At 47.4% G+C, this 24,250-nt stretch overlaps 1 protein-coding gene across 2 annotated transcripts in view; it reads left to right on the top strand.

Moving 5' to 3' along the window:
• P3H2 (prolyl 3-hydroxylase 2) overlaps positions 1-24,250 on the top strand; it is a 62,895-nt gene that overhangs the window by 23,286 nt on the left and 15,359 nt on the right. For both annotated transcript variants that reach the window (XM_085069389.1, XM_085069390.1), the window contains exon 2: positions 24,099-24,245. In XM_085069389.1, the coding sequence (XP_084925515.1) occupies positions 24,099-24,245 (147 nt within the window). The remainder of the gene's footprint in view (positions 1-24,098; positions 24,246-24,250) is intronic.

Here is a 24,250-nt window from a genome sequence, read left to right as displayed (position 1 = left end):
CCAGTGAAGATGCTGTTTCCAAAATGAGGAAGCCTTCCCTAAATGAGGAATTAGGTAACAAGGGCCCTTCACACTGACTAGGTGAAGGAGATGGACAGGTGTAGATGTCCTCCACAAAGGTGACCTTTGTGAGTGTTTTTCCTATAAATTCTGGATTGTAATGAAGCCTAGGTGCGAGGGAGGTGTTCATGTGTGACATCCTGCAGAGTTTTGGGATGCTCCAAGGTTATTCTGGAGTGTTGACTACCTGGATTTATTGCTTCAGTGTAACCACCGAAGTTCTCAACAAGTGCCTCACCTGTGAAATGAGGCTTGTAGCCATATAATTATATTATCCATTATATTTCGAAAATTTTGTAATACATACCTATTAAAAAAGACCAGATACAAACCTGCATAAAATTCTGGGCAAGAACTGTTAGAAAGAAGTTTTAGTAGGAGATGAGCGGTGATTTAGGGGAGAGATGATAGTAGGGATTATGGAAGAGTTGAACTGATATGTTTCTGCTTTGTTAATTGAAAAAATATCCCGGGGGAAAAAAAAACCGAACCAGCACAGTAATTTCTGTCAGGAGCTGGACACCAGTGTTTAAATACCCATTTTGGTTTTGCCCTGTGGTGTGAGAGAGTAACCCCATTCAGCAATACATTCTGGCTAATGTGTCAGTTCCCTTCTCTGGAACACAGAGATCAAAGGTTTTTAGAAAATTCTTCCTTCCCACATGGAGGGCTATTCCTAGCATTATTTTTGGAACTGGGGTTACCAGAAGTCTTCCAGGAAGAAAATTGCAAATCTCAGTGCTCTGTGGGCCATCTGCTTAATTTAATTTAATTTTTTTTAAATACATGAGACATTTTGGAGCCTGTACGTAACCAGACAGTCATGTTGACTGATTCTGGCGTGTCGCAGAACGAACACCTTGTAGCCTGAACCAGATGTGGGGAGGCTAATGAGGTGTCTGTAACCTGAGTGTGAAAACCTGAAGCTGCAGCAAAATTTGGAATTTGATACCTCTTGAGGTAATGGAAATTAGTGCTTTAGGCAGAAGAGAAAGTGCAGATTTGGGGGAAAGTGCTATTAAAGGCAATGAAGCAGTACATTAATTAGAAGTGAGGGATGCTACTCACTTTTGAGAGCTGAATACTGGTTAGAAAGTGAGATCCCTGGAAAAGCTTTCATTATAGTTCTTTATGTTTGGTTATTTTTAACTGCTGACAAAACACAGCTTGCAAACATGGAATTTAAATCCGTAGTCTGCTTTTACCTGGAGTATGACTTCCTCTTTTGCACTGAGAGCCAGAGCAGTGCTGGTGGGGATTGTGATGTGAATCCCTGAGAGTGGACCATGAGTGGTGACACAGCCACTTGTCCCCAGTAGCCACATGGAGATGGAAATGGGGGCTAACCCCCAGGCATTGCATGTGTTACAGCTATCTAGACAGATAGAAATAACTACTTTAAATCATCCTTCTTACTTTAGGGCTTTTGCTTTCCTTTGGGAGAGGGCTCTTCACTCATATTCCTTTGGGAAACTTCCTATGTTTGTTTTCGTCTTGTCTGTTTGGCATGTTGAAGCAAAATGATGTGATTGACCTTTAAGGTTACAGATGAAGCCTGGTTTCCGATCCTTGTTAATTTAGGATCGCTGCAGGAAAATCTCAGAAGCACTGAGATAGATATTACAGATGAAAGCAGAAGCTGAATGGCTTGAAGAGGTTCAGCACTTTGGAAATTTGTAAATATTCATCTAAGGGGAGTGGATCATGTGTGTAATTAACTGGGTGTCCTTGGCAACCTTCACCTGTTTATTGAAGCAGAGCAGGAATAGTCATTACTTTAAAAAAAAGCCACCAAAAACCAAAAACAAACCAGGAAATATTTTTAAACTTTGCTTGAGGCTTGCGTGAATATATAGCTTAGATAGACTTGATCTTATGTCATGTGGAAAGGCAAAGGCATGGAGAGGAGGCAGAGGAGGCACAGAGCAGAGCCGAGCTGGCACTGCCGTTCCGTGTGGCTGCTTCCCCAGGATCACAGCCTGGCGCCTGGGACACCATCCTGCAAGCAGTGCTCCCTCTGCAGCTGCTCACACTGTCTGTGGGAGAGCTGCTCAGCGTTTTTCTCAGGGATCTTGGAACATGTTTGCACACCACGTGGATCGCATGAAGCCCCTGGTTCCTGTTGGAGTGAAGAGGAGAGCTGGGTCCAATTCCCTGTCCCTGTGCTGGAATCCTCCCCATCCTAGTTATCTGCTGGGCTCCTCCCAAGGAGTTCTGAGAAGAGAGCAGCAGTCTCTGAATTCAGCTCCAAAGGAGTGGGGAAAACCAGCCTCCTATGCAATCTGCTGTAATAAACATCAGCCTGTGGGACAGATGGATAAATCCTCCAAAACCGTGCTGAGAGGGACCACTCCATGTCACTAGGTTTGGAAGGCTGTTAGTACAATAGTGAATGTTCAGCAAAGTTGTGCCTGTTAAGTGTCCTGGGCTTTGGTTTAACCCTCAGACAAACCCCTGCTTCGTGCAGCATCCCTGTCTGCTCTCTCAGCCCCCGAGGAAGTCGAGGCTCTAACAGAGCAAAGCCGCAGCAATTCACTGGAAGGCATTGGGGTAATTACTGACAAGGCTGTTTACATATCAAGTTCCCTCGTTCTGATGCACTGATTTGGCACTTTGTACACAGCTGCTGGATTAATGCTGAAGCCAGCCTTTTCCCAAGCTCGGCTGTGAGAGAACCGCTTAAAAATGTGTTGCCTAATTGCTGTTGCTTAATTAACGGGAAGAGCGTGCCAGCTCTGCATCCTGGCTGTGCCAGAGAAGGGAAGCAAGCAAAACTGGGAGGGGGAAGCTCAGAGGAGGCCTGGAGCATAGTAGGTTTGTGCAGGTCTTAATGATCTGCCAAATGCTGTTGAGCTTTTTCACTGGGCAAAAAACTTACAAACTTTTCTTTCTCCTGTCCCTTCTTCCCCACATGGAGCCAGCTCTGAGATCCATCAGCTTGGTGTGGTATAGATTGGAAGGGAAGGTGTTAGGCTTAACAAGTCACAGAATCACAGTATATTCTGAGTTGGAAGGGACAAGGATCATCGAGTCCAATTATTATGTGAATGGCCCCTCCTGGGGGTTTGTTTCTGGGTATTCCCATGTTTGCTTTGAGTGTGTGCAGAGTGGGTGTCCTGTGGTTGGCAGCACCTGGGGTAGCAGGTCAGCGTGGAGCAGTGCAGCACCAGCAGAGCTACCAGAAGGGGCTGGAAGTAGAGTGGATGTGTTTATTTGGCTCTAATTTCTTTTTTTTTTTTTTTAGTATTTTACTACCTTGTGCTACTGAACTTGAACTTATAGAGGCAGGAAAGGCTTGTGTAATCTCCTCTTCACTGCTTGTGCAGGGGTCCTCTCCTGGGGAGCTGGAGGCTGAGCAGCACTGGCCTGGCTGCCTTCGCTGGTAGGAAATGCTAACAGGGAGGTGTTGATGTTCAGCCTCAGTCAGCAGCTCCCAGCCAGCCTGTTTTTAGCATTAACTGTCTGCTGCAACAGAAAGGCCACGTTCAAGCAGAACATCCCTCTGTGGGTCTTGGATGACAGTGGTATGGATGAAGGTATGAATGAGTGGGTGTTCTCTTGCTGCCTGGAGTATGTGCAGCTCCTGCCCTTGGTGTTCAAAGAGGGGTTTAGGTCCATCTGCAGAAGTGCCCTGAGCCTCTGCAGTGCTTAAATGGCTGTTCAGTCTTGGAAGGAAGGAGTGGAACATGAGATCAGAGGTAGATGGATGAGGCTATGGGTCTCAGACATCTGCTAAGTGCATTGCAACTGGCTGTGCTGCAACATTAAATTCCCAATGCCTCTTGCAGAGGAGAATTCCCATTGCCTGCATTACATTGCAGCCCAAATACACAGCTTGTGCTGCAATAGAATTTAGTTCTTTTTCCAGACCAGCTTTTAATCCACTTATTTTTCAACAGACCTGTTTGAACATAAATGAATGCAATTAAATGTGTGTTTCCCAGTTGGATGAAGGCAAGGTAGAGGGAGGCAGATGGCCTGGAAGGAAACACAAAGACTTTTTGAAACAAGCTGCTGTGCAGTGCTTGCATGCAGTTTTTGGAGTTCATGAGTGTCCAGTGAGGAAGATGCCAGGGAAAACGTGGCTTAAACCCGTGTGAATTGCCTTGATCAGAATCCTCTGTTTGTTGCAGAAGTGCGTGGGACTTGTCAGGGGAAGTGGTGAGGAAATTAATGTCTTTGGGATCTCGGTTATTGCTCTGTAGGAGTGTGAACACGTTGTGCTGTTGCTGTAGATCTGTTGCAGCTGTGTCATCTGAGGAGGTGCTGAGCAAAGAGCTCTTCAGGCCAAGGGGTATTGGTGTTATTTAGTGTTCAGCAGGATTTACCAGAGTAAGCTATAAGAGACCTCAGTGTGTGTGTGTGCATGTGAAAGGGAGCATCTGGGTATGAACACAGGTCAATTTTAATTCTCACACTGCTATGAGGGCAATTCTTCATTTCTCGTTGAAGAGTGGAGTAGATCAAACTGGACCAGTGGAAATTCCCTCAAGTCCTTTGACTGGTGTGACAGTGGAGTTTAATGCCTGCCTGTGATCAGACAAAACCTGAAGCTTGCTACATGGACTGAGGAAAAGGAGTCCCAAAAATTTGTCCATAAGTTGGAGTTGCTCAAAAGACCTCCTGGAACTGAATCTCTGGTTTGCTTGCCTGTGATTTTGGGAGGTGAAGTGGGATGCAGTTTCAGTGCCTGAGTTCAGTACTTTCAGAATCAGACTGAAGATTTTTTGATGAAAATCCTCTGCAAGCTTTAAGGGAAAAAACCATGGTTTACCATCAAATCTTCTCCCCAGGATAAGGTTCCTGCCAGCAGTGCTCTCCAGAATGCTCCCACTCATGCTGGCACCAGACCAGTTTGACACTGGGAGAGGCTCAGGGTGCTGCTGGGAGCAGCTCAGTGGCCAGCCTGTGCTTGGGGAAGGTGGCATGGGCTCAGGGTCAGCTGCTGGAAGGGAAGGTAGCCTGAAGATTAAGCTGTTGATAGCTTGGAGCTGCTGGCCACTGCTGGCTGGTAGGAGATGATGCATGTGTGTGAAGCTCTGGATTTCTTTCTCTTTTCATGTGGCCAACACTGAGACATTCATGCACACTGAGGAAACAGTGCCAAGATGATGTCTCAAGCTGCAGAGGACCAGTTTGTTTCAGCTGCAAGGTCCTAACATCTGTAGAATCTCCCGTCAGCAGAGCTGGGAGAAGGGGCAGAAGCAATGTTTGTGAGGTTTTGGTGGTGTGGGGTGTAGCTGACCTCCTCCCCTCCCCATGGCAGCTCAGTGAGGACAGGAGCTGTGCTCAAAGCAGTTTGCTCACCCCATGGTGATAGCAGCAGCATCAGAGCTGTGTGTGGAGATGGAGCACAGCTGCTTGGAGTGGGTGACAGATGAGAGAGCTCCTGCCATGGCCTCCTCAGGCCTCTTGGCATCAAACCCAGATCTGCTGCCTCAAAGCTGCAAGGGGGACAAGGTCAGGGGAGGGGGTGCAGGGGAGCCAAGGACCCATGAGCTGGGGCAGGGTGACCTCAGAGCTGTCCTGTTCCCTCAGTGAGGGCAGCAGGGCACTGAGGGGAGTCAGTATTTCCAGTCTTGGCTTTTATGCTTTATTGCTGCTGCTTTCAGCAAGCTGGCTTGGCCGGAGGAGCTGTGGGGGGTTGCAGACAATGGCTGCTCACATTTTCCAGCTGTCAGATACTTAATGACATTAACTCCCCAGCCTCCTGTTTTTTTTTAAACTGACTTTATTTTTTTCTGTCTGGCACAGCCAGCTGAAATGCTGCCAGCAGCCAGATAGACCCAAATCCTGGCCCCCAGCACTGCCCTTCCACTCTCAGAGTCCCTGCTCCGCCAGGCTTCCCTCCAGCAGCAAAGGGGTTTCTTGCTTGTTGGAAGCAGAATGCTCAACATCTGAGGTGAAGTGGGGATCCCTGGTCTTTCCCTCCCCTGGAGGAGCTGTAAATGTGCATTAACCTGATGGATGTGTGGGAGGGAAGTATCTCCTCCTTGACAGCAAGGAAATAATTTGTTCTGTGCATGGAAAAGGCATCTGTTCTCTGCACAGACTACTAAAAGCAGCAAAAGCCACACGGTCTGAGCATCCCAGAGAAGGGGGGGGGAAACAGGGGCTCCCCAGCTCCATGGCCCTGCTCACACACAGCCATCAGTGTCCCTTCCTGCATAGGCTGGCAGGTTCCCATGGCTCTGTGTCACTCCCAGACCTGTGTCAGTCACTGGGCTGCAGGGTCAGTGGAGCCATGGGCAGGATGAGCTTTAAGCCTCACACCCTAGTGTCTCCAGTGATTTTCTTGAGCTCTTCTGTGCTAGTTTTGGGTCGAAGAACAGCTGAGCTGGGAAGTGTGCTAAGCCCCTGATGCAGCCCAGTTTGTTCTGTTATTTTCGTGAATTAACAGACAATTTGCATTCAGCTTTTCCTGGGGTAAGGGTGATGGGGGAGAAGACAGCAGAGAGAAGAAAAAGGAAAAATATCTTTGAACTCTGTCCAGCTGCTTGAATTCTGGAGCTGAGGTGTATCTCATCCCCTTCTAAACTGACCCTTTCCACTTAGCTTTGACTCCAGGCATGCCGTTTGCCCTTGTTACTGTATATCCATTATATATAAGTGCATGCAGGTCTGCAGACAGTTGCCATGCTGTTACAACATGCTGCTGCTGTGTGTGAGCACACCTGTGTGTTTAGATGATAAGAGCTGTAATGCTTGAGGAAGCTTTGGCCTGGGAAAATCCTGAAGATTTACAGTGCCTTTATGCCCTGTTGTGGGGTGAACCTGCTAGGTGTGTGCTCTCATATGCATGCTGCTTCCCTCCCATCGTGTGCTCTGGATTTTGCACAGGATCTGCAGGAAAAGAAAAAGCCAGCTCATTAGGTCATTTAGGAACACTCTAGAGAGTTTCAATGAGTTACTTCAATTATTCTTTGTTATTCCTGCTTTTTGTTTTCTTTCTTCCTTATAATGCTGTAGCAGTAGGAACTACTGCTACAGCATTATAAGCAGTAGTCACAGAAAGTCAGCACTTTAGTTTATTAATCAGTGCACAGGCATTTTAGCAAACCCTCCTACCCAGAGAGCCCAGACTCTGTCTGTGCTGTGGGGTGGTGGAGTGTGAGTGACCCAGCATGGGAGAGCCACAGCACCAAAGTTTAGCAAAGTCTAAGCTGTCATTCTGTGTGGCAGCAAGATGTCCTCTGCAGGTCTTGATTTAAGAGCTGAGAGCCTGTGACTCAGGCTCTTGAGCCAAAATTCATTATTGGAGTTAAATGCCAGCAAAAGTTCCTTTCCTCCCTTTGCACCAAAGAAAGTGCACTTTAATGGCTCTCAGAGGTAGCAAGTTAGGATGTTCTTCCTGCAGCCATCAGTGTGGGCAGTAGGACCAGCTGGCTTGTGTTTCCCGGGGGTTTGCTTTTTGCAAACACTTTTTTTGCAAACACGTTTGCAGACACTTGCCAATTTACCAGTGCAAAGGCAGGAGTGTGGGAGGATTCCTGTGCGGTGCTGAGTAGGAGTTGATAGCTTGTACCTCACAGACCTCCCGATGTGCAAGAGAAAAACTCACTTATTAAAGGCCCTTGAGGGCTGTTGTTCCTGCAGATCCAACATTATTCCAGTCCACTTCACCTGAGGCTTCTCCTTTTTGCACCGTTTCATTTTCTGCTTCACTGCCAATGAAAGCAATATGCTATTTTGATATTATTAGTGGGAGAAAGCCTAATCAGCCCTTTTCTCTCCTTGACAATATCTGCCCTGCCTGTCAGACAGCTGATCCACCCTGCCCAGCCAGTCACACAGCAGGATTTCCCAAGGGCTGTGGCATCCTCCTCCCTTTCTTGATGTTTTTCCCATTTACCAGGCACAGAGGGCTGTGGGAAAGTCAGCTTGACTTTGTCATCCTCTTTGCTCTGAACTGACACATACTGAAGTCATTAACTTGGCTATCAAATCTCAGCTGTGGGCTGAAATTTGGCAAAGAAGGTTTTGGGGCAAAGTGTGTGTGTGGGACAGGACATAGTGGATTTTCCTGTAGGAAGCCACCTGGATCAGGGACATAATCAAGAGGGGTCATCATCACTATGCCTTCAGATTTCTTCACAGCAATATGATTTATGGGTAGAGCACTCATCCTAGTTCAGATTTCTTATAGCACCATTTGTGGGCTGTGGTTCACACTGGTCTGCTGTTCTTCTGACCCCTTCTTGCCAGCTAAACACATGGCTCAGTCTTGTTAGGGTCATTCATTGCAGTGGTCAAAGTACAGTAAGAGAAATATGGATTTCTCCCTGAGAAACTTCAGAAGTGCCCCTTTCCCCATCTGCAGATTTGATATTACCATCCAAGAAAGCTGTGGAGTTAAGCTACTGAGAAACAGGCAAACCTGGAGCATCTGTCTTTTGGGCCAGTTTACCTGGGGTTGTATTTTGAGCCCCCCTTAGCATTAGGAGATTTGCCATTGACTGTCATGGTTCCAAGCCTTGATGTTTTCCTGCACTTGTAGGTGAGCTCAGAACCATCCAGCCTTATATGTAGTATTTGGGGAAATACCTGGGGCATGTGTTACTTCTTCTAATGTTCTCAGCAGAGGTAGGGAGGGAAACGCACCCAGCAGCAGTGTGGTTGGCAGCACCCTATGGACTGTGGTGACTTGCCCATACAGTGCATTGGCTTGCCAGCTGCATGCCAAGCACATGGACATGGCCATCACTCCCCTAGAGCAGGTGGTGAAATGCTGGAAAGGGTGTTTTCCTCTGGTGGAAGAAAGGGTTGCTTGGCCAGAGTTGGTCTGTGTGTCAGTGCAGCACCACCCCATTCCCTGGCACCTCTCACACTTTGCACACCCTGTTTGCCTGCTGGATGCAAGCAAGGAGAGCTCAGGAGGATTTTCTTTCATTTTGTTTCACACGCTTTATAATCTGAGTCTGCCTGTCACTTTCTTGCTCCAAAACTACTTATTTGGCAGGGCTGGGAGCGTGAGTCACAGCTGTGGCCTGGGATCCTGCCTCCTGCTTTGGCCAGCAGTGCTGCAGCTGGGGCAGAGCAGATCTGCTCATGGTGCTCAGGGGGCTGCTGGCTGCAGGGCACTAACCTGGAGCAGGGGAGAGAGTAAATTAATAGGTTAATGGGAAAAAACACTTATTCTGATGTCTGAGCCCAGACTGTTCCCTAATGTGTTGCCTTGTAAGGTAAGCGTTGTGTGCATTCACTTGGTAACTTCAGCAAACCTCTCCCAAAGGCAGGATCACTCTGAAAAGAAAAGGTTGGTGGCAGTGGCATCTACACAGAGGCTGTCTCCAATGTCATGGGCTGGGGAATGAAACTAGATTCTAAAAGGAGATATCCCTTAGAGATTGAATGGGCTTTGTAGAATTTGTGCTGAATAAGGGTAGCTGTTCCATCAGGCTTGTAGAAAGCATGGGTTTTGTTCTTTCTGCTGGTATCTGAGTATGTGACTTATGCTGGACCCACTGCTGGAAGAAGAAAAGCAGCTCCAGTTGGCAGCACAATGAATACAAGGTTTCCTGGAGATATCCCTCCTGGTTTCCATCATGGCAGGACCCTGTGGGCCAGTCTTTGAGGATTTGGTTCTTACTCCCCACTGCCTAAAAAAGCAGAGAAAGCAAATATGCAGACCCTTAGAAAACTGCCTGGCAGTTTTGTTGATGAAAATGCCACTGCCTGCTTCCAGTAATAAAGACAGGGAGAGAGGAAGGGAGGAATATTTTGTTTCTGGTGCATAGTGTTAAAAGCAAACAAAAAGCCCCTCTTAGGGATAAAAGAGACTCTCAGAAGTGCTGTAGCGTGCTTGAGACATGCAGAACTTTGTCCACAACCTTGAGGACTTCCAGGCCAGCTTCAAGACAACAATGAACCCTTTGAACACGCTCTGGGTCAGAGTACTGTTTTCTTGGAGGGGAAAGGGAAGGGAGGCTAGTGCTTTGGTCTGGTAGCAGCCATCTGTGGTGAGCCACAGATGCTTTTGGTGGATGGCAGGGCTGGCTGTGGCTTCTCTGTGCACACTGGTTCCTGAGGCACTGAATCCACAGCAGCAGGTCTGCTGCAGAACCATTGCTGTGCAAGACTTGAAGTGCCTCTGCCCCAGCTCTGTGGTTTCAAAGAGAGTTTTTAAACTAACGTGGGAGTCTGTGAAATTTTCCTGCTGTGATGTGTCAGCTGTTGACACAGCAACATGACAATATGTCATCACTTATTTCCTGCTTGAGGGATCATAAAGCCTTTTTGCATGGTTTGGGCCCATCTGTTTCCCAAAAGCTAAACTTTATTGTATCTCTCTCGTCCTCATTGTGCTCCTCTTCCAGACTTGGTCTCTGGTGCCTTTCCTGAACCTTGCTCTTGAGCTCTCTGGGGTGAGGTGAGAGAAGGAGTTACCCACCTTCTTGTACATGTTTGGGGCTGCACTGGCCTTGCTCTGAGCCATCTCTTTGGGCTGCTCTCATCTGCTAACAAAGAGGACTATTCTGTGCAGTTAATGGATACCTAGGTCTGACCTCTTTGCCTGAACAGCCTGGGACCAGAATGCCAGCAGGCCAGCTGACCTGTTGACCATGAGACAAAAACCTGTGATTTGGCACGTGAGATGCAGCAGTTGTTTTGCAGCCCTTGTTTGAGTATCCAGGCATGGTGGGAAGCCCTCAGCCCATACCTGAAGAGGATTTTGAATTTCTAGCTGCACTGGGAAGCCCTCTCTGTCCTGTCCACACCCCTGGGCAAACCAAGGGGTGCAGCTATTGAGCAGACCCTGGTGCTTCACTCAAAGCAGCTCTTTTTTCCAGGAGTCAAAAGCTGCTGTTGTTGGTCTGGTATAAAATCCAGCCCAGGTGTGATGTAAAATTGGCGGCTGTTGTCCCTCCTGCCCCATCACAAGACAGAGCTTTTGCAGCCACTACTGTCCCGTAAAGCAGAAGCTTTTCACCTGGCCAGGGCAGGGACAGGCCTGTGCAGCTGGGAATTGGACGTTTGGTAAATCCTTCGGAGAGCTGCTGAAGGAGCTTGGCTCAGGTCTCGTGTCAAGTGGGATGAGGGAGGGAAACGCCTCCAGCTTGTTTGTGGTCTGGCAGCCAGAGAACTTTCTACTGCTGTCACTGGAAACCAGGGTTCTTTTTCACATTTACGTCATTCCTGGAATGTTTCTGCTGGAGTGCCTGTGCCACAGCCCGGCAGCATGAGCGCTCCAGAGCATCTTGCTGCGGGGAAGAGCTCCGAAGAGCAGGAGGGGAGGGATGCTGTCGTCATAGGAAGCATCTGTAAATAATAACCCAGAGAGCTGAAAGCAGCACTGGTGCTAACTGTGCAAGTCTGCCCATGCCTCCGTTTGCCAAGTCACCATTTAGGTCATGCAGATTTTATTCTGTGCCCCAGATTTATTTTGGATGGAAAGCCACGTGTTTCCAGTGAAGTTACACCTGCAGGATTTATGTTTTGAATTAGCTTCAGCAATGACCAAAACACATTTGTTAGAAGTTCTTCATATTTGTACTTTTTAAAGTACTTTTTTTTTTGTAGTGTTAGAAGGATGCTCTGCTTTTTTAACAGTAGTCTGATCTGGAGGCAGATGAATGTTTTTCCAACAGCTTCTTGAAATGAACAGCTGTTGTGCAGTAAGTCAAACAGAAGGATTTTGTGGAAACTAAGTCCAAAGTGATTCTTTTTAAAAACACAACCAAAATTAGATGCGGTATTATGGTTGGGTGCACATGCCAGAGGCTGAGTAAATGTAACAATAGACTTGTGACTTAATCTTCACCCTATTTAGTCCATCAATAGTTGGCTGTAAATCTGTGTTTAGAACAGAAATGTTGGGAAGTGCTGCAGCTCCTGTGCTCTGCAGCGTGGGATGCTCTGAGCTGTTGTTAGAGGTGCATGGTGGCAGATCCTTCTCACTGGTTGTGATGGGATTTCTCAGGGCTTGTAGTTTCCACTCAGGGGTTTGGGCTGAGTCCCATAGGTTGTCATTGCATCTTGCCTGCCTCGCTGCCCTCTGTGACTTTTCTTCTCTGCCTCTCTGTTGTCAACCTGGATTGTGTTTAATCAAGTTAAAGAATCTTTGTGAACCAGATGATGATTAGCATCCTTACCAGAAGTTTTGTTAAAATTCTCAGCTGTATTTTCTTTTAAAAATCCCTGCACTGACATATTCCTTTCTTTAAGCATTCTCTTCTGTGTGCCAGGGAAAACCAGACTTGGTACCAGTGAGAGAGACACTGGTTCAGTTCTGCTGCTCCAGGCCTGGAAGAAGTTGGTGGCATGAAGTCTGCTAGATGGCAGAGTTCCTCTGCCTTCACCCATGTCATATGCTCCCATTGGAGTGGCTTGCAAGCTTTATTTTCTAAATAATTTTTTTTTAAGGACTCCTGAGTTTGCTGATTGGGTTTTCAACAAAATGGAAACATTTGCAGAAAGCAAAAGGGTGAATCAACATCTGGCAATTTCCTCAGCCACTATATTTTTTGTTGTTTCTTGTGGATAAATGCAAAAAAGAATTTAAGTGAAGCCTTTGTGCACATAAAACCCTCACTGTCCAAGCATGATTGATTAGGGACGCTTGCTGTTTCCCTAATTCTCTTTCTTAATCTTGGCATCATCCATGTTTTCCGTCTTAGCTATTTCCACTGGAGATGAAATGTTTCTTTGCGGAGGGGCAGGAGACACCCACCCACGTCGGAGGCTCCTCAGACAAACGGGTCAGTGTTCCCTGCAATCACAGGGGGAGCAGGAAGCCAGCCCCTGGCCACAGCTCAGGGCAGCAAAGCCATAGAGAGCCTGACCCTATTTGACTTCTCTTTTCTAGATCTCAGTCTCTATAAACAGCCTTTTATGGTATTTGCCTTTCAAAGAGGAACCAGGGTGTGGATGGGAACGGTGACAAAGAGCCACTTATGAGGACTGAGTGAGCTCTTACAGGAGTCCAGTGCATAATTTTCAGATCAACAGAAAAATCTCGCAATGTCTTAAGCCCTGACATGTCATCTGAGGTATTTAAATGCTGTCATTCAGCCTCCCAGCAGTCAGGGCCAAAAGGTTTGTGCTCCTGTTTAACAGGGAAACTGAGTCACAGGCGTGCTTAGTGCCTGGCAGAAGAATTCCCAGTAAATCAGAACCAGAGCCAGCAATGGAAAGCAGAACCCCAGTGCTTGGAAAACACTGGCTTCTCGCAGGAGTATGACTTCAGCTGTGTCCTCAGCAAAGGCAGGCAGCTCCTTGATTTTTGCACAGCCGAGCACAGCTCTGCCCCAGGCAGCAGGTGCCATCTCTCAGGGTGACAGGGTGACAGTGCTGGGGACACAGAGCGTGCCAGCGGTGTGAGTGAGAACAGCCTGTGCCCAGGGGGTCCCCCAGCATCCCCGTGGGACACACCACCCCCGGCTGTCCTGCTGCATCCCTGCCTGGCTCCCCGCAGGCTCTGGATCCCCCTGCAGCGGCTGGCAGAGCTCCCTCTGCGGAGGCAGCTGCTTTCCCCATCGCGGGCAGGCAGAGCAACGCAAGCAGTGATGGAATAAACACCTGGGTTGTGCCTCGAGTGACACATGCATCCTGCAGGGTGTTGCTCCCTGGTGCTGGTTGAGAGCTGAGAAACTGAGGAGCTCATGCTTGGGTAGGAGACCAGTGAAGGTCATCCATCACCAGGGATGCTTTCAAGCCCTTGATGTGAAGAAGGCTGTGGAGGAGTGTGTCTGTACAGGGTTTCCAGCAAGCAGAACCACAAGGGTGCTGGAGCTTAACACTGTATGCGATTGAGATCATCCAGGTTGTGGCTGGCATCCCATCTGGGTCTATCCATATTTGCTCCCAGTGCAGGAATCTGTGCAGACCAAGTGCCCAGACTGTGCCCAACTCTTGCCCAGGGTAGTGCTCTGTGTCTTACTTCCACCTTGTGCCTGTGAGGAAGAAGGGTGAAGGTACATACCTGTAGGAGAGCACTGAGTCAGAAACGTGGGGTGTGCCACCGATCAGCCCTTCGCACAAGGCACATCGCCTGGCTGCTCTCGAGGAGAGACATGTGCCCACTTCCTCTTGGGTCACTCACTCCTTTGGCCACATGTGAACTGGTCAAACTGGCAGCTGGCACATCCCACCCATGGCATTCTACTAATTCTGGTGAAGGGGAAGCTGCACCACTGGGATGACCCACAGCTCTGCTCTGCCTTTCTGTAGGCTCTTTACCAAGCCAGGATAATAGGATTAGTGAGAATGCCTGGAAGCCTCATTCAGAGGAAGCAAAACCCTTTAGCTCAAGTCTCCTCACCTTTGTTCTCCAAGCAGGTTTGCCATAGGTCGCTCCCATTGGATGTGGATGTTTGGCAGCTCTCCGGGATGGGCAGCAGCTCCTGGGCAGCTCACAGGGTAAAAGTGATGCTGCTGCAGCAGCAGATCTTGTGATTCGGTGCTAATGGCTCTATAACTCCATTACTGTGCATTTGCAGGGCGTTTTTTATACACTAATTAGCTAACAGCTTGATTTGATGGCGATACTCTGGGCTCTATTACAAGCGGGCAATTGTAACTCAACATCCCAGTGGGCCCCGTGGCACAAAGGAGGGGTTTGAAAGCTCTGTGTCCAGCGCATTTGGCAGAGGCTCCTTCATCCCGCCGCTGGATCGAATGTCCTGATAACGGGATGGAGCCTCAGGGCTCGGTTCACTCCTTCGAGGAACGGAGTTAGGAGCCGGCAGCCCCGAGGTCTGGTTCTGATTTGCTGTGAGACATCAGACTCCTTACCTGCAATTCAGGGAAAATGATACCTCTTTGCAGGGGCCTCGCAGGGCTCTGCTAAGATTAATAAGGGAGGGAGGGGAGGTGAAATATCTGTGGCATTTTGTTGTTATTATTAATGATGTAGAGTGAAGCCAGGGCATCCCTGCGAATGATCACTGCGTTTGCCTCTCCAGATTTGGCTGTGTTTTTTCCATCCCCTACCCTCTACTAATCAGAGCAAAGTTAAACTTTGTAGTAGAAGGGCTCAGGAACCAGCATTTCTCAGTGTCTGAAGGAAAAGTGGCACGTTTCCTGGTGTAATTAGGTCCAGGCTCTCAGGAAATGAAGGCTGTCTAGCTGATAAGTGTTTAGTAATGATTACCAAGCCAAGGCTGGGGAAAGCAAGCAAAGTGTTTTCATTTCAGAAGCAGCAAATCCAGCTGAGCCTTGTGGTGCGTGTCATGTATGGAGGCAATTGTCCAAGTGGTATGTGGCCTTGTTCACTGGAGCATGAGCCAAGCCTGCCCTGGTGTAACTCCACAGGAGCCTCTGGAGCTGCACCAAAGCCTGAACAGCACAGCACACTTCTCCATACTTCTCCCTTGGGCTGGCAGAGGTGTCATTCTGGGGACTGGTGTTATTCTCTCAAAGCCAGCAATTCCTCTCTCAAATTAGTTACAGTGCTCATCAAGGCTGGGGAAGCCAGAGCAGGATCAGAGTCACATTTGCAAGGGTAGAATTACATCCTCTCCAAATGAAATTCACGTTTCTTCAGTGGTGCTGGGTAAACTGAGTGGGGCAGGGTGTAAAAGTGGATTCTTCAGCATACATTCATTCCATGTGTCAGCTCTTATCAAAGGGAACCTCTCCTCCAGAAGTTTCAGGGTTGGATTTTGCAGAGAACATGTCTGGTGGCTGCTCTGCTGTGAAGTCGACGCCATGCCAGCATAATCATCCTGTCAACAACCCTTGAGACCTGATGTGCTCTCAGTGCTCTGGATGAGAGGGTGGGCTGTGGGCTCCTTCCCCTGCCCTGTTTCGTGTCCCTTCATTTCAGAAGATGAATTTTAGTGGGAAACCCCATCCCTGTTTTGCTCAGATGGGTTTGGGTTTTAGTGCAACAAACACTGAGCATTGGAGGAACCTGAGGAGATTTGCAGTGCTGCTGCAATGCCTCTTGCCTTCCAGGTGAGCCAGCATGTACTTTGCAGTAATTTCCATGTTTTCTAAAAACTCTGACATAGCCTAGTGGTAGGTCTTTCTCAATCACAGGTGCATTCTGGTGAAAATAATAGACTGATGTCTTAAAATCTCCCAGATTCCTTATTTATTGCAGCCTGTATAAATGAGTTCCAGAAAGGATTACACAGCTGCCCAGAGGACAGGTCCACCATGGCTTTTAAGCACAGTGGTCCAGAGGCAAATCCTGGTTCAGGAAGCCTGTAAGCTGGTGGGCATTGCTGACAGTGCCCTGTGTGAGAGGGTCACTGTGTACCTGCCATGTCCTTATGCCTTGCTCACAAGTGTCCACCTCTGGCCACTGCTGGGGGAAGATTCCTGGGATACTTGAGCCTTTGGACTGAACTTGGCAGCTGATATAGGTAGTGTTCCTGGCAAGACCTGTCCTTTGCTTTTCAGATCAACCAGAATTGTGGATATATTTCACTTTCCTCCTTGCACTCTCTCCCATTCTCTGAAAACTTTGCCTCCAGTGCAGTGCTGTGATGCTGGCCCTGTAGTTGTGAACCAGCACAGAAATTTCTTATCAAATATGACAGTTTTCTCCAAAGCCAACTAAGGTATAAGCTGAGTTTGCTTCCCCTTGGTGTCAGTCAGTTCCCCTCATGGTGATTCAGAGGATCATGTAGATCTTAAGGCTTTGCAAAATGCTTGAATTGGAATGGTGATCTGATGATTTATTTAATCAGATCTGCAATGCCCTAATGTCCATCACCATCATGATGGTTTCCATGAATTCAGCAGCTCTGAGTCATAATCCATTGGTTTATGAGTTGAGCCCCAGAAAAGGTATTCAAGAAACATTGTGAATTAAAACCATTTCCTCAAAGACTGTGAGAGGCTTGGGGTGAGGGGACAGTGCATAGATATGCTGCAGGTCTGTTTTCTCCTGGAAATTTATGGCTTGTTTGCTTCTCCCTTTGCTGCCCCATCACAGCTCAGGGCAGGGAGAGATAACCTTTTCCTCAGATAGCACAGTCCTGTGTGCAGCCCACCCTGAGGGCTCTGCACTCTGCTTTTCAAACCAAAGCTCTGCTGCCAATACCATAAACTGACCAGGTCACTGTCTGAGTCCCTCAGCACCTTTGGAAGGTAGGGAGGCAGTCTTCCGGCTGGCACAGGCTTTAAGCCCATTGACAAAATTCCATTTACATCATAAAAGGGCTGCAAAAAACAAGTATCATTTATCCCCAGGTCACTGTGGCTTCCTGGCTTCAGGATGGTCATGGAAAACCATGTGTCCTTTGAGAAGGGCGTATTCTGGGGACACACATAGCTGTTTGGATGTTGTTAAGTAGCAGCAGACAAGCTTATGCATTTGCACAGGAAACTTTGGCTCCCAAAGGGCATTCAACAGCTCATCATGTCTGACTCTTCTAAGAGGTGCTGAGCCATTGCTAACCGTAGAAAGGGAGGAAAGTTTCTGCTGTAAGAATTTTTCTGCTTGTCTCAGATTTTTCTGTTGTGTTTTTCTTGAGTGTTTTAGTAATTATTTCCATAGAGATACCAGAGTGGAGACAGCTGGGTTAGGAGTCTGACCCAGTTATCAATCAGTGCAGTTTGATTAGCTGCAATGTCCAGGGAGGCAGGGTGCAGGAGAAAATTAATATCTTAACTACAGAGCTCCTTTTAAGTGCCTGCTAAGCTTGTTTTGTTCTGGTTTTCCCCTAAAATACGTGATCCTCCTCCCCTGCCAGGAAAGGGCTCCCTCACTCCTTGTCAGTGGGTTCAGTAAAATTCACCTTTCTTCTTGCAGGTATTTCCATGACTCTGGGGACTGCCTGCCTCTCTGTTATTAGTCAGTATATCAGATGAAAGCTCATTATTTGTCTAACAGGCAGTGGCCTACAGGAGTGCTAGTGGTCCCTGGGGAGAGGACAGTCACATCCTGTTTGTTCCCAGCTGCTCAATTTCATTAGCTTAAAATGCCTGGGCTAATCTTTGATACTTTTCCAGGTGAGCACCAGCTCAGGCTGCCAGAGGGATGTTATACCAACAGGAGGAAGGACATGCAACAAAAGATTCTGATGCAGAAAGCCTGGTTGGTTTTATCCTGTCCACCTTTTAGTACCAAGCACTGCTTGTTGCCATTAGTCTGTGTTTTCTTCTCCCAAGCTACTCATCTCTGAGGGCAGTGGTTAATTACCTGACCCAGGAAAACTCTGGGGTGTAAGAGCTTCATGGGGAACCATCTGCACACATTCCTGAGGGCTGAATACATCCCACCTTTTCCTCACTGAAAATTCTGTTTCACACAGCTGCTCTCAGAGTATGTTAGACAGAATTGAGTGTCTACACAGGGCAAAATATGGCTCAGAGTGTGTTTCACAATCACTCAGATCGAAGGTTCAGTAAACACAAACACATTTCCCACTGCTTGCTCTGCAGATGGATCCTGCAGTGCTTCAGTGTGTTGGAGATTTATATGGGAAGGGTCCTTCCCACTGGGAAGTGGTTTTGCTGTGAGTAATGCCCTGCTCCTTGTGCAGGATTTGTTACACAAGTGTGCACTGAAGCATATAATGCACAGCCAGAAATGTGTGGAAATCTTCATTCTTACATGCCTGGGAACAGTTCAGGAGGAGCATGTCAGAGAGGGAAAGAAGGGAGAATGTAAGGGTTAAGCTAATTTGCTTTCTCAATGCAAAATGGTCTTTTCAGACAGGGTTATCCAGTCAGTCTGCTCAGCATGGACTCATTTACCCTTATCTAAAATAATGCCAGCATAGCTCAAGTGAGAGATTCATTAAAAAATATGATTTCTGTCTTGATTAATTGAAATAATTTTTTTTCTATTAAGAATATTGAAGTGGTGTGTTCAGTTTTGTTTTAAATTTCCGAGTATCTCCCACTTTCTGGAGACTAATTTATCATCTAGTCATCTCTTTTGACCATGTACCTACCAATCCACATATGTTTGTGTGCTGAAAATACTAAAAAACCCCAAACCCTTTCTAAATTTCCTTTCTCATGAAAGATTTTCCCTGTGCCAGTTCTCCAAATTTGTTCTGCTTTGGATTTGGGTCTACCAGAGTGCTTGGTAGGCAGCAGCACACAACAAGCTGGGGTGGTCTAAGAGGAATGGTCCAAAGCAGGATGTAGGTTGTCTTCATTTTGGAAATAAAAAAGACCTCTGAAAAGATGTGTGTGGAGCCTGCAGGAATGCATCATTATTGCCCCCTGTCACAGCTGTTGCAGGGATAGGAGCAGCCCTGTTTATCTTGAGTTGGAAGACAAGGAACTGGTAAAAGGTTTGGAGAGCAGGGGATGGTGTGGTACTGAACTCAGAGGCTCCTCTCACCTTGGGGTCTTGGCACTTATTCCCTGCACTTGACTAAGGTCCCTTCCTGCCGTGTGCTTGCCTTGCTCTCTGAGTTTGGTGGTTCTGTGGGGCCAGTGGGTGCCATGGGGGGCTGCAAACTGCTCAAACATCGTTCTGTGAATGTGTGACCCATCAGCAGAGCAAAAATCTTCTGATTAACTGCTCTGGTGAATTTCTTCCTTCTTATTTGTAATAATAAAATAGTTGAGGCGAGGTCACATGCTATTTATAGGCATCTCACTGCTACTTGCTCCTACTCGCCTGGGCAGTAAGCTCTGCACAGACACAACGAGATTAATCCTTCATGACACTGAACCTTTTATTTCCCTTGTTGTGCTTGCAGACTCCAGAGCCTCCTTCCTCTGCAGAGCCCAGTGCACTAAGCCTTCAATACAACACAGCAGCAGTGGAGCTATGGAAAAGTTTAGAAAAACATTATCTGTTCAGCAAACCAGGGATTGTCTGTAACATTGGAGACTTTGGTTTCTAGGTCAGCTGAATGGTTTGAAATTTTTCCTCATGAGCTCCAAGCTCATGCACTCTGCAATTAACTGAAGTTATGTGCAGGTAGGTCCAGTCCTGGCATGGCAAGAAATGCTGAGGGATCTGACATATTTTCCAATCTATAAACCTTGTTCTCTTCCCCGCAAAAAGAAAAGCTTTAAATCAAACTATATTATATGCGATGAAGATACCTTGATACAGAAGCAGGTTGGATCAGGACAGTCTGACACAGAGTGCATGTCAGCTGCCAATATCTGATATGTTCAAGGCAATCAGAACTCATTATGAAAAATTGTCTGAGGTCTTGGTTATATCGTTCCTTTGGCCCCTTGGCTCAGGCAGTCAGAATCCCTATTGCTTTGCCTACATTGTCTCTAAAATCTTCTGACTTTTGCACCTCTTTCATCCTTGCTTTTGCCATGAAAAGCTCAGGGTTAGTTGGGAGCAGCTGAATACCTGTAGTTGCTCTGGCTGCAGCTGCACCTCCCCATAAGCTACAGTGTGTCAGTGTTCAACACGAGCAAAGAGGGGGTGGGAGGGCAGCCCTGGCTGCATGGACTGACTGTAAAGCTGTGCAGTGCTCATCTCACAGACCTGGCACCCTGCCTGTTCCACTTGCTTGTCCCCACTGCCAAGCCCCAGAGAGCAAACTTAAAGGACTGCAAGTTTTGGGTCACTGTAGCTGAAGGCATGGCACTGCTGGGAGGCCTCTCCCCCAGGGAAGGAGCCAGGGGTTTGTGCCAGCTTGCCGAGCATCTGGCACGAGAGGGGCTTTGGTCAGGATTCATTTGTCTGCAGGCAGTGAAGGCAAGTGTGAATCCAGAGCCTGTGCCTGCACATGGAGCTGAGCCAGCCTGGGGTGTTCTGGGTCCGTGTTGGGATGAGGTGAATCCTCTCTGTTTCTCTTTGGGGGACTTAGCAGCCCAAGTGGGGGCAAAGTCAAGCAGCAAGTCAGACGTTTCAGTGAGACAATTCGTTTCTTAAGCCCAGCAGGTTGCTGACTGTGGCATCACAGGTACAAATCAGATTGCTCAGCATGGAGTTTGCTGGTTTAAACATACCTTGACAGGTACCAGAATGACAATGAGCTATTAAAGGCCTGTTAGTGTTATGCTATGTGTCACCATGCAACCCATGGAGGCTCCGTAAAGGATTTTCTCAATGGTTATCAGAATTGAGTTCAGTTGTCTAGTGATGCCCAAGATGCTCACTCAAGGTCCTTCATCCAGCCTGTGTTTGTTCCTGCACAGTGCTCCAGTTACAGCAGCCTTCCCCATCCAAGCCACCTCTGCAGGCTGGAAGCCACAATCCCACTGAAACCCAGGCCAGCACTGTCCCAGACGGGAGTGAAACTGAGCATTTGCAATTTACTGAAATTCTTTCATCTGAGGTTCTGTTGCTTAAAATGTTTTTTTCCCTATTTTTCTGTGAAATGAACCACTCCTAAATCTCAGTGAGGAAAATAAACATCTCCCAGCATCAGAACCCAGCAGCACTTATGTGTTGTGTTTTCCCCTTCTCGGCTCTGGCTGTTGGCATGTTAAGATCAAAATGGACAGGGCAGGCTGTTCCCAGGGCTCTCTCAGTGCTGATCTCTGATTTCACGTGTCTTCCCTGGCTGAAATACACAGGGTTTGGTGCAAAGCTGCAGCAACAGTCCAGCGATTTCATTCCAGTGGGGTGAGCAAGCAGACCTTAGAGCACATACTGAGGTTGTGAGTCTACATTTGTCATTTTTTCCTTGTTGATTTTCATTCAGCATTTGTTGTACAAAGATCAAAATCTCCTTGTGTTATGTGCTTACACATGCTTGTGGCCCCCAAGTTGCTTGCCATCCAAATAAACAAAATTACTACTCTGTGGGAGAAATGCTATTATTTTTATTGTTATTAGTTTAAAACAATGGAAAATCAGGCACAAAGAAAACAAATTGATTTTTTCCAGTGGCTGCACAGTGAGATTGTGACAGGGCCAGGAACTGAGTCCAGGTGTCCTGAGTCCCAGCCCAGACCTTTAAGCACCAAAATGTCCTGCTCCTTGGGAATTCAGCGTTTTGGCAAAAGTTTCCCCGGAGTGTTTCATAACTAATCTCAGAGCTAGACTCTGAACGTGTCTTACCAGTTAGGAATTTTGCTTTTATATACACTCACCCACTTAAAAACTCCCCCAAACTTAGCAGTTGTTGGCTTCTTTGTATTACTTGAATGTTTCTAAGGCAAGTAAGGGACATGATAAATTGAAAAGCATTGAGTTGAAATGTTCTGCTTTGAGTCCACTTAGCAAACTCCAAAGGTCATCTCTGCTCTGAAGAGCCAGCAGGATTAGACACAGTGTGAGCCTTGTTTGAAAGGGACTTTCTGTTGTCTAGAAATCAGGCTTGTCCTATTTCACAGGGGTGGATGTTATCCAGAAGGACTAAGCCCATCCTGGGATCTGTGACAGTTTTTGACAGCTTCCTGAGCAGGAGCTAGAACTAAGGGGAAAAGGAACATCCCACAACACACTGTTGCAGGTTGTGTCTCGAGGGACCAACTTCCCCTGCTGAGAGGCTTTCAGCCCCTTTTTAAGTCTGCACAGACAGGGTGCTGTTCATTAATAGAAATCTGTGATGGAGGAATGGAATTCCCCTAAGCAGCTCAAACAGTGCCTTCTTAGGAGTCCTCTGGATCAGGTCAGCAGCTCCAGCATCTTCAGCAAATCTCTTGCTCCATCTTAACTCTCTTTAATTACCAGCTGCAGTGGCATTCCACAGACAGTCATCAGGACCTGAAAATTTCCATTGTAAGATGCTCTGGTCAGTCCTTTATCCCATATCTGATGGTGTCCAGCTGCAATGAACTTTTCCAGAGTGGGATTATGTTGAAATGATCTATTTCAAAATGGAACATATGTTTCTGAATAGGAATGTCTCTTTTTTTAAAAAAAAATATTTTTACACTGAAGGAATTTTGGTTTTTTATGTGCTGTCCTGGATAAAAATTTCTTACAGTCATTTTTCATGCTTGTTGGAAAGCCAAGGGATTATTATGGTGAGTGGTGTCCTTTGGAAAACTCCAAATGAAAGACTGGAATAGATGTTGTTTTTGCAGTAAAATCTGGCTTCCCTGCACATGTTGTCAGTACAGAGATAATCCTTAAAAACTTCTGAAGTTTACACAAGGCAAATTTTTTGCGTTTCTGGGGGCACTGCAGCACAGCTGTGCTCTGGCATGCAGACCTGGGGAGTGGGCTGGGATGCTGTGGCATTCACCTTCCTTTTGGGGATATCCCTGTGTGTTCTTGGGCAAGCTCTGCCCTGGAGCCTGTCTGCCCTGCTGCAGGGTGACAGGGTGTGAAGCTCAGGCTTCCCTGCAGGTCTCAGTTCTCATTCTGCTGGTGGGGTTTGTCTCTGGGTGCCTGGGCAGGTTTGAGCTGCCATATCGTGACAGCAGCACAGCATGGATGTGCCTGAGCCTGCTGGCTCTACTGCCTCAGGAGCAGCTCACAGCAGTGGCACAGGGCTTGGTGTGAGTTTTGCTGTCAAGGAGAACACTTGGGCACAGCCTAGCCAGGGCTAGCATTAGCCTGGTCCTGGCTGACAGGCTTGGGTCAGGCTGCAGGTGTGTCCTGGGGACCTGACTGCAGCTTGCTGGTACTCAGTGGGGTTTGCTTTCTTTCAGAAGCAGCTGCATCAGTGACTCCTCTCCTGCTAGCTCGTGCAGATGTTTTACCTGAACATCTGTTCTGCTCCCCGTGCTCCCAGCAGCTGCTATGGATGTGTTTAGCACTAACAGTTCTGTTTGTTTATGAGGCTTTCTCCAGGGTGAAACTAATGTCTGGTCTCTGTTCTAAATCTCTAAACCCAAAATAACTTGATATACAAAACCAGGCTTCTCTTTATACCTCTGCCACTATCAGCAGAGTCTGGCCTTTTGCAGCTATACACAACTGAGCTGAATAAATGGTCTTAAGTCCTCATCTCCAAGCAGAAACTTCAGCCTGGACATAGCTCAGCCTGGAAAGCAGGCTGGATCCCATCACCAACAGACCATATTGCAGTAACTTGGTCTGGCTCTCAGGAACTCCAGCTCTTTCCATTTCACTCATATGGGGCTTTCATCTCAATTCAGCTGTTTTCCTTAAGCTCTACATTCAGGTTTTTCTCAGTCATCCCATCATTTCCCAGTCCAGTGGTGTCAAAAGGATGTCAGAGGATGCAGCATAAACCACTGTGTTCATTTTCCTACATCACCAACATCATTTGGTCTTTCTTACGTTGTTACAGTTGAACAAGCTGGAGGAGGCAGCAAATGCAGCTCACACCTTCTTCATGGCAAACCCTGAGCACATGGAGATACAGCAGGACCTCGAGAACTACAAGAGCACATCAGGGAAGGTCAGCTTGATTGACTGGGAGGCCAGGCAGCACATGGTGAG

The sequence above is a fragment of the Lichenostomus cassidix genome, chromosome 9 (assembly GCF_008360975.1).
Source record: "Lichenostomus cassidix isolate B80296 chromosome 9, HeHo_3.0, whole genome shotgun sequence".
Taxonomy (NCBI): Eukaryota; Metazoa; Chordata; class Aves; order Passeriformes; family Meliphagidae; genus Lichenostomus; species Lichenostomus cassidix.
Note: the sequence above shows the minus strand (reverse complement) of the source record. Positions and strands in the feature narration are given on the sequence as shown.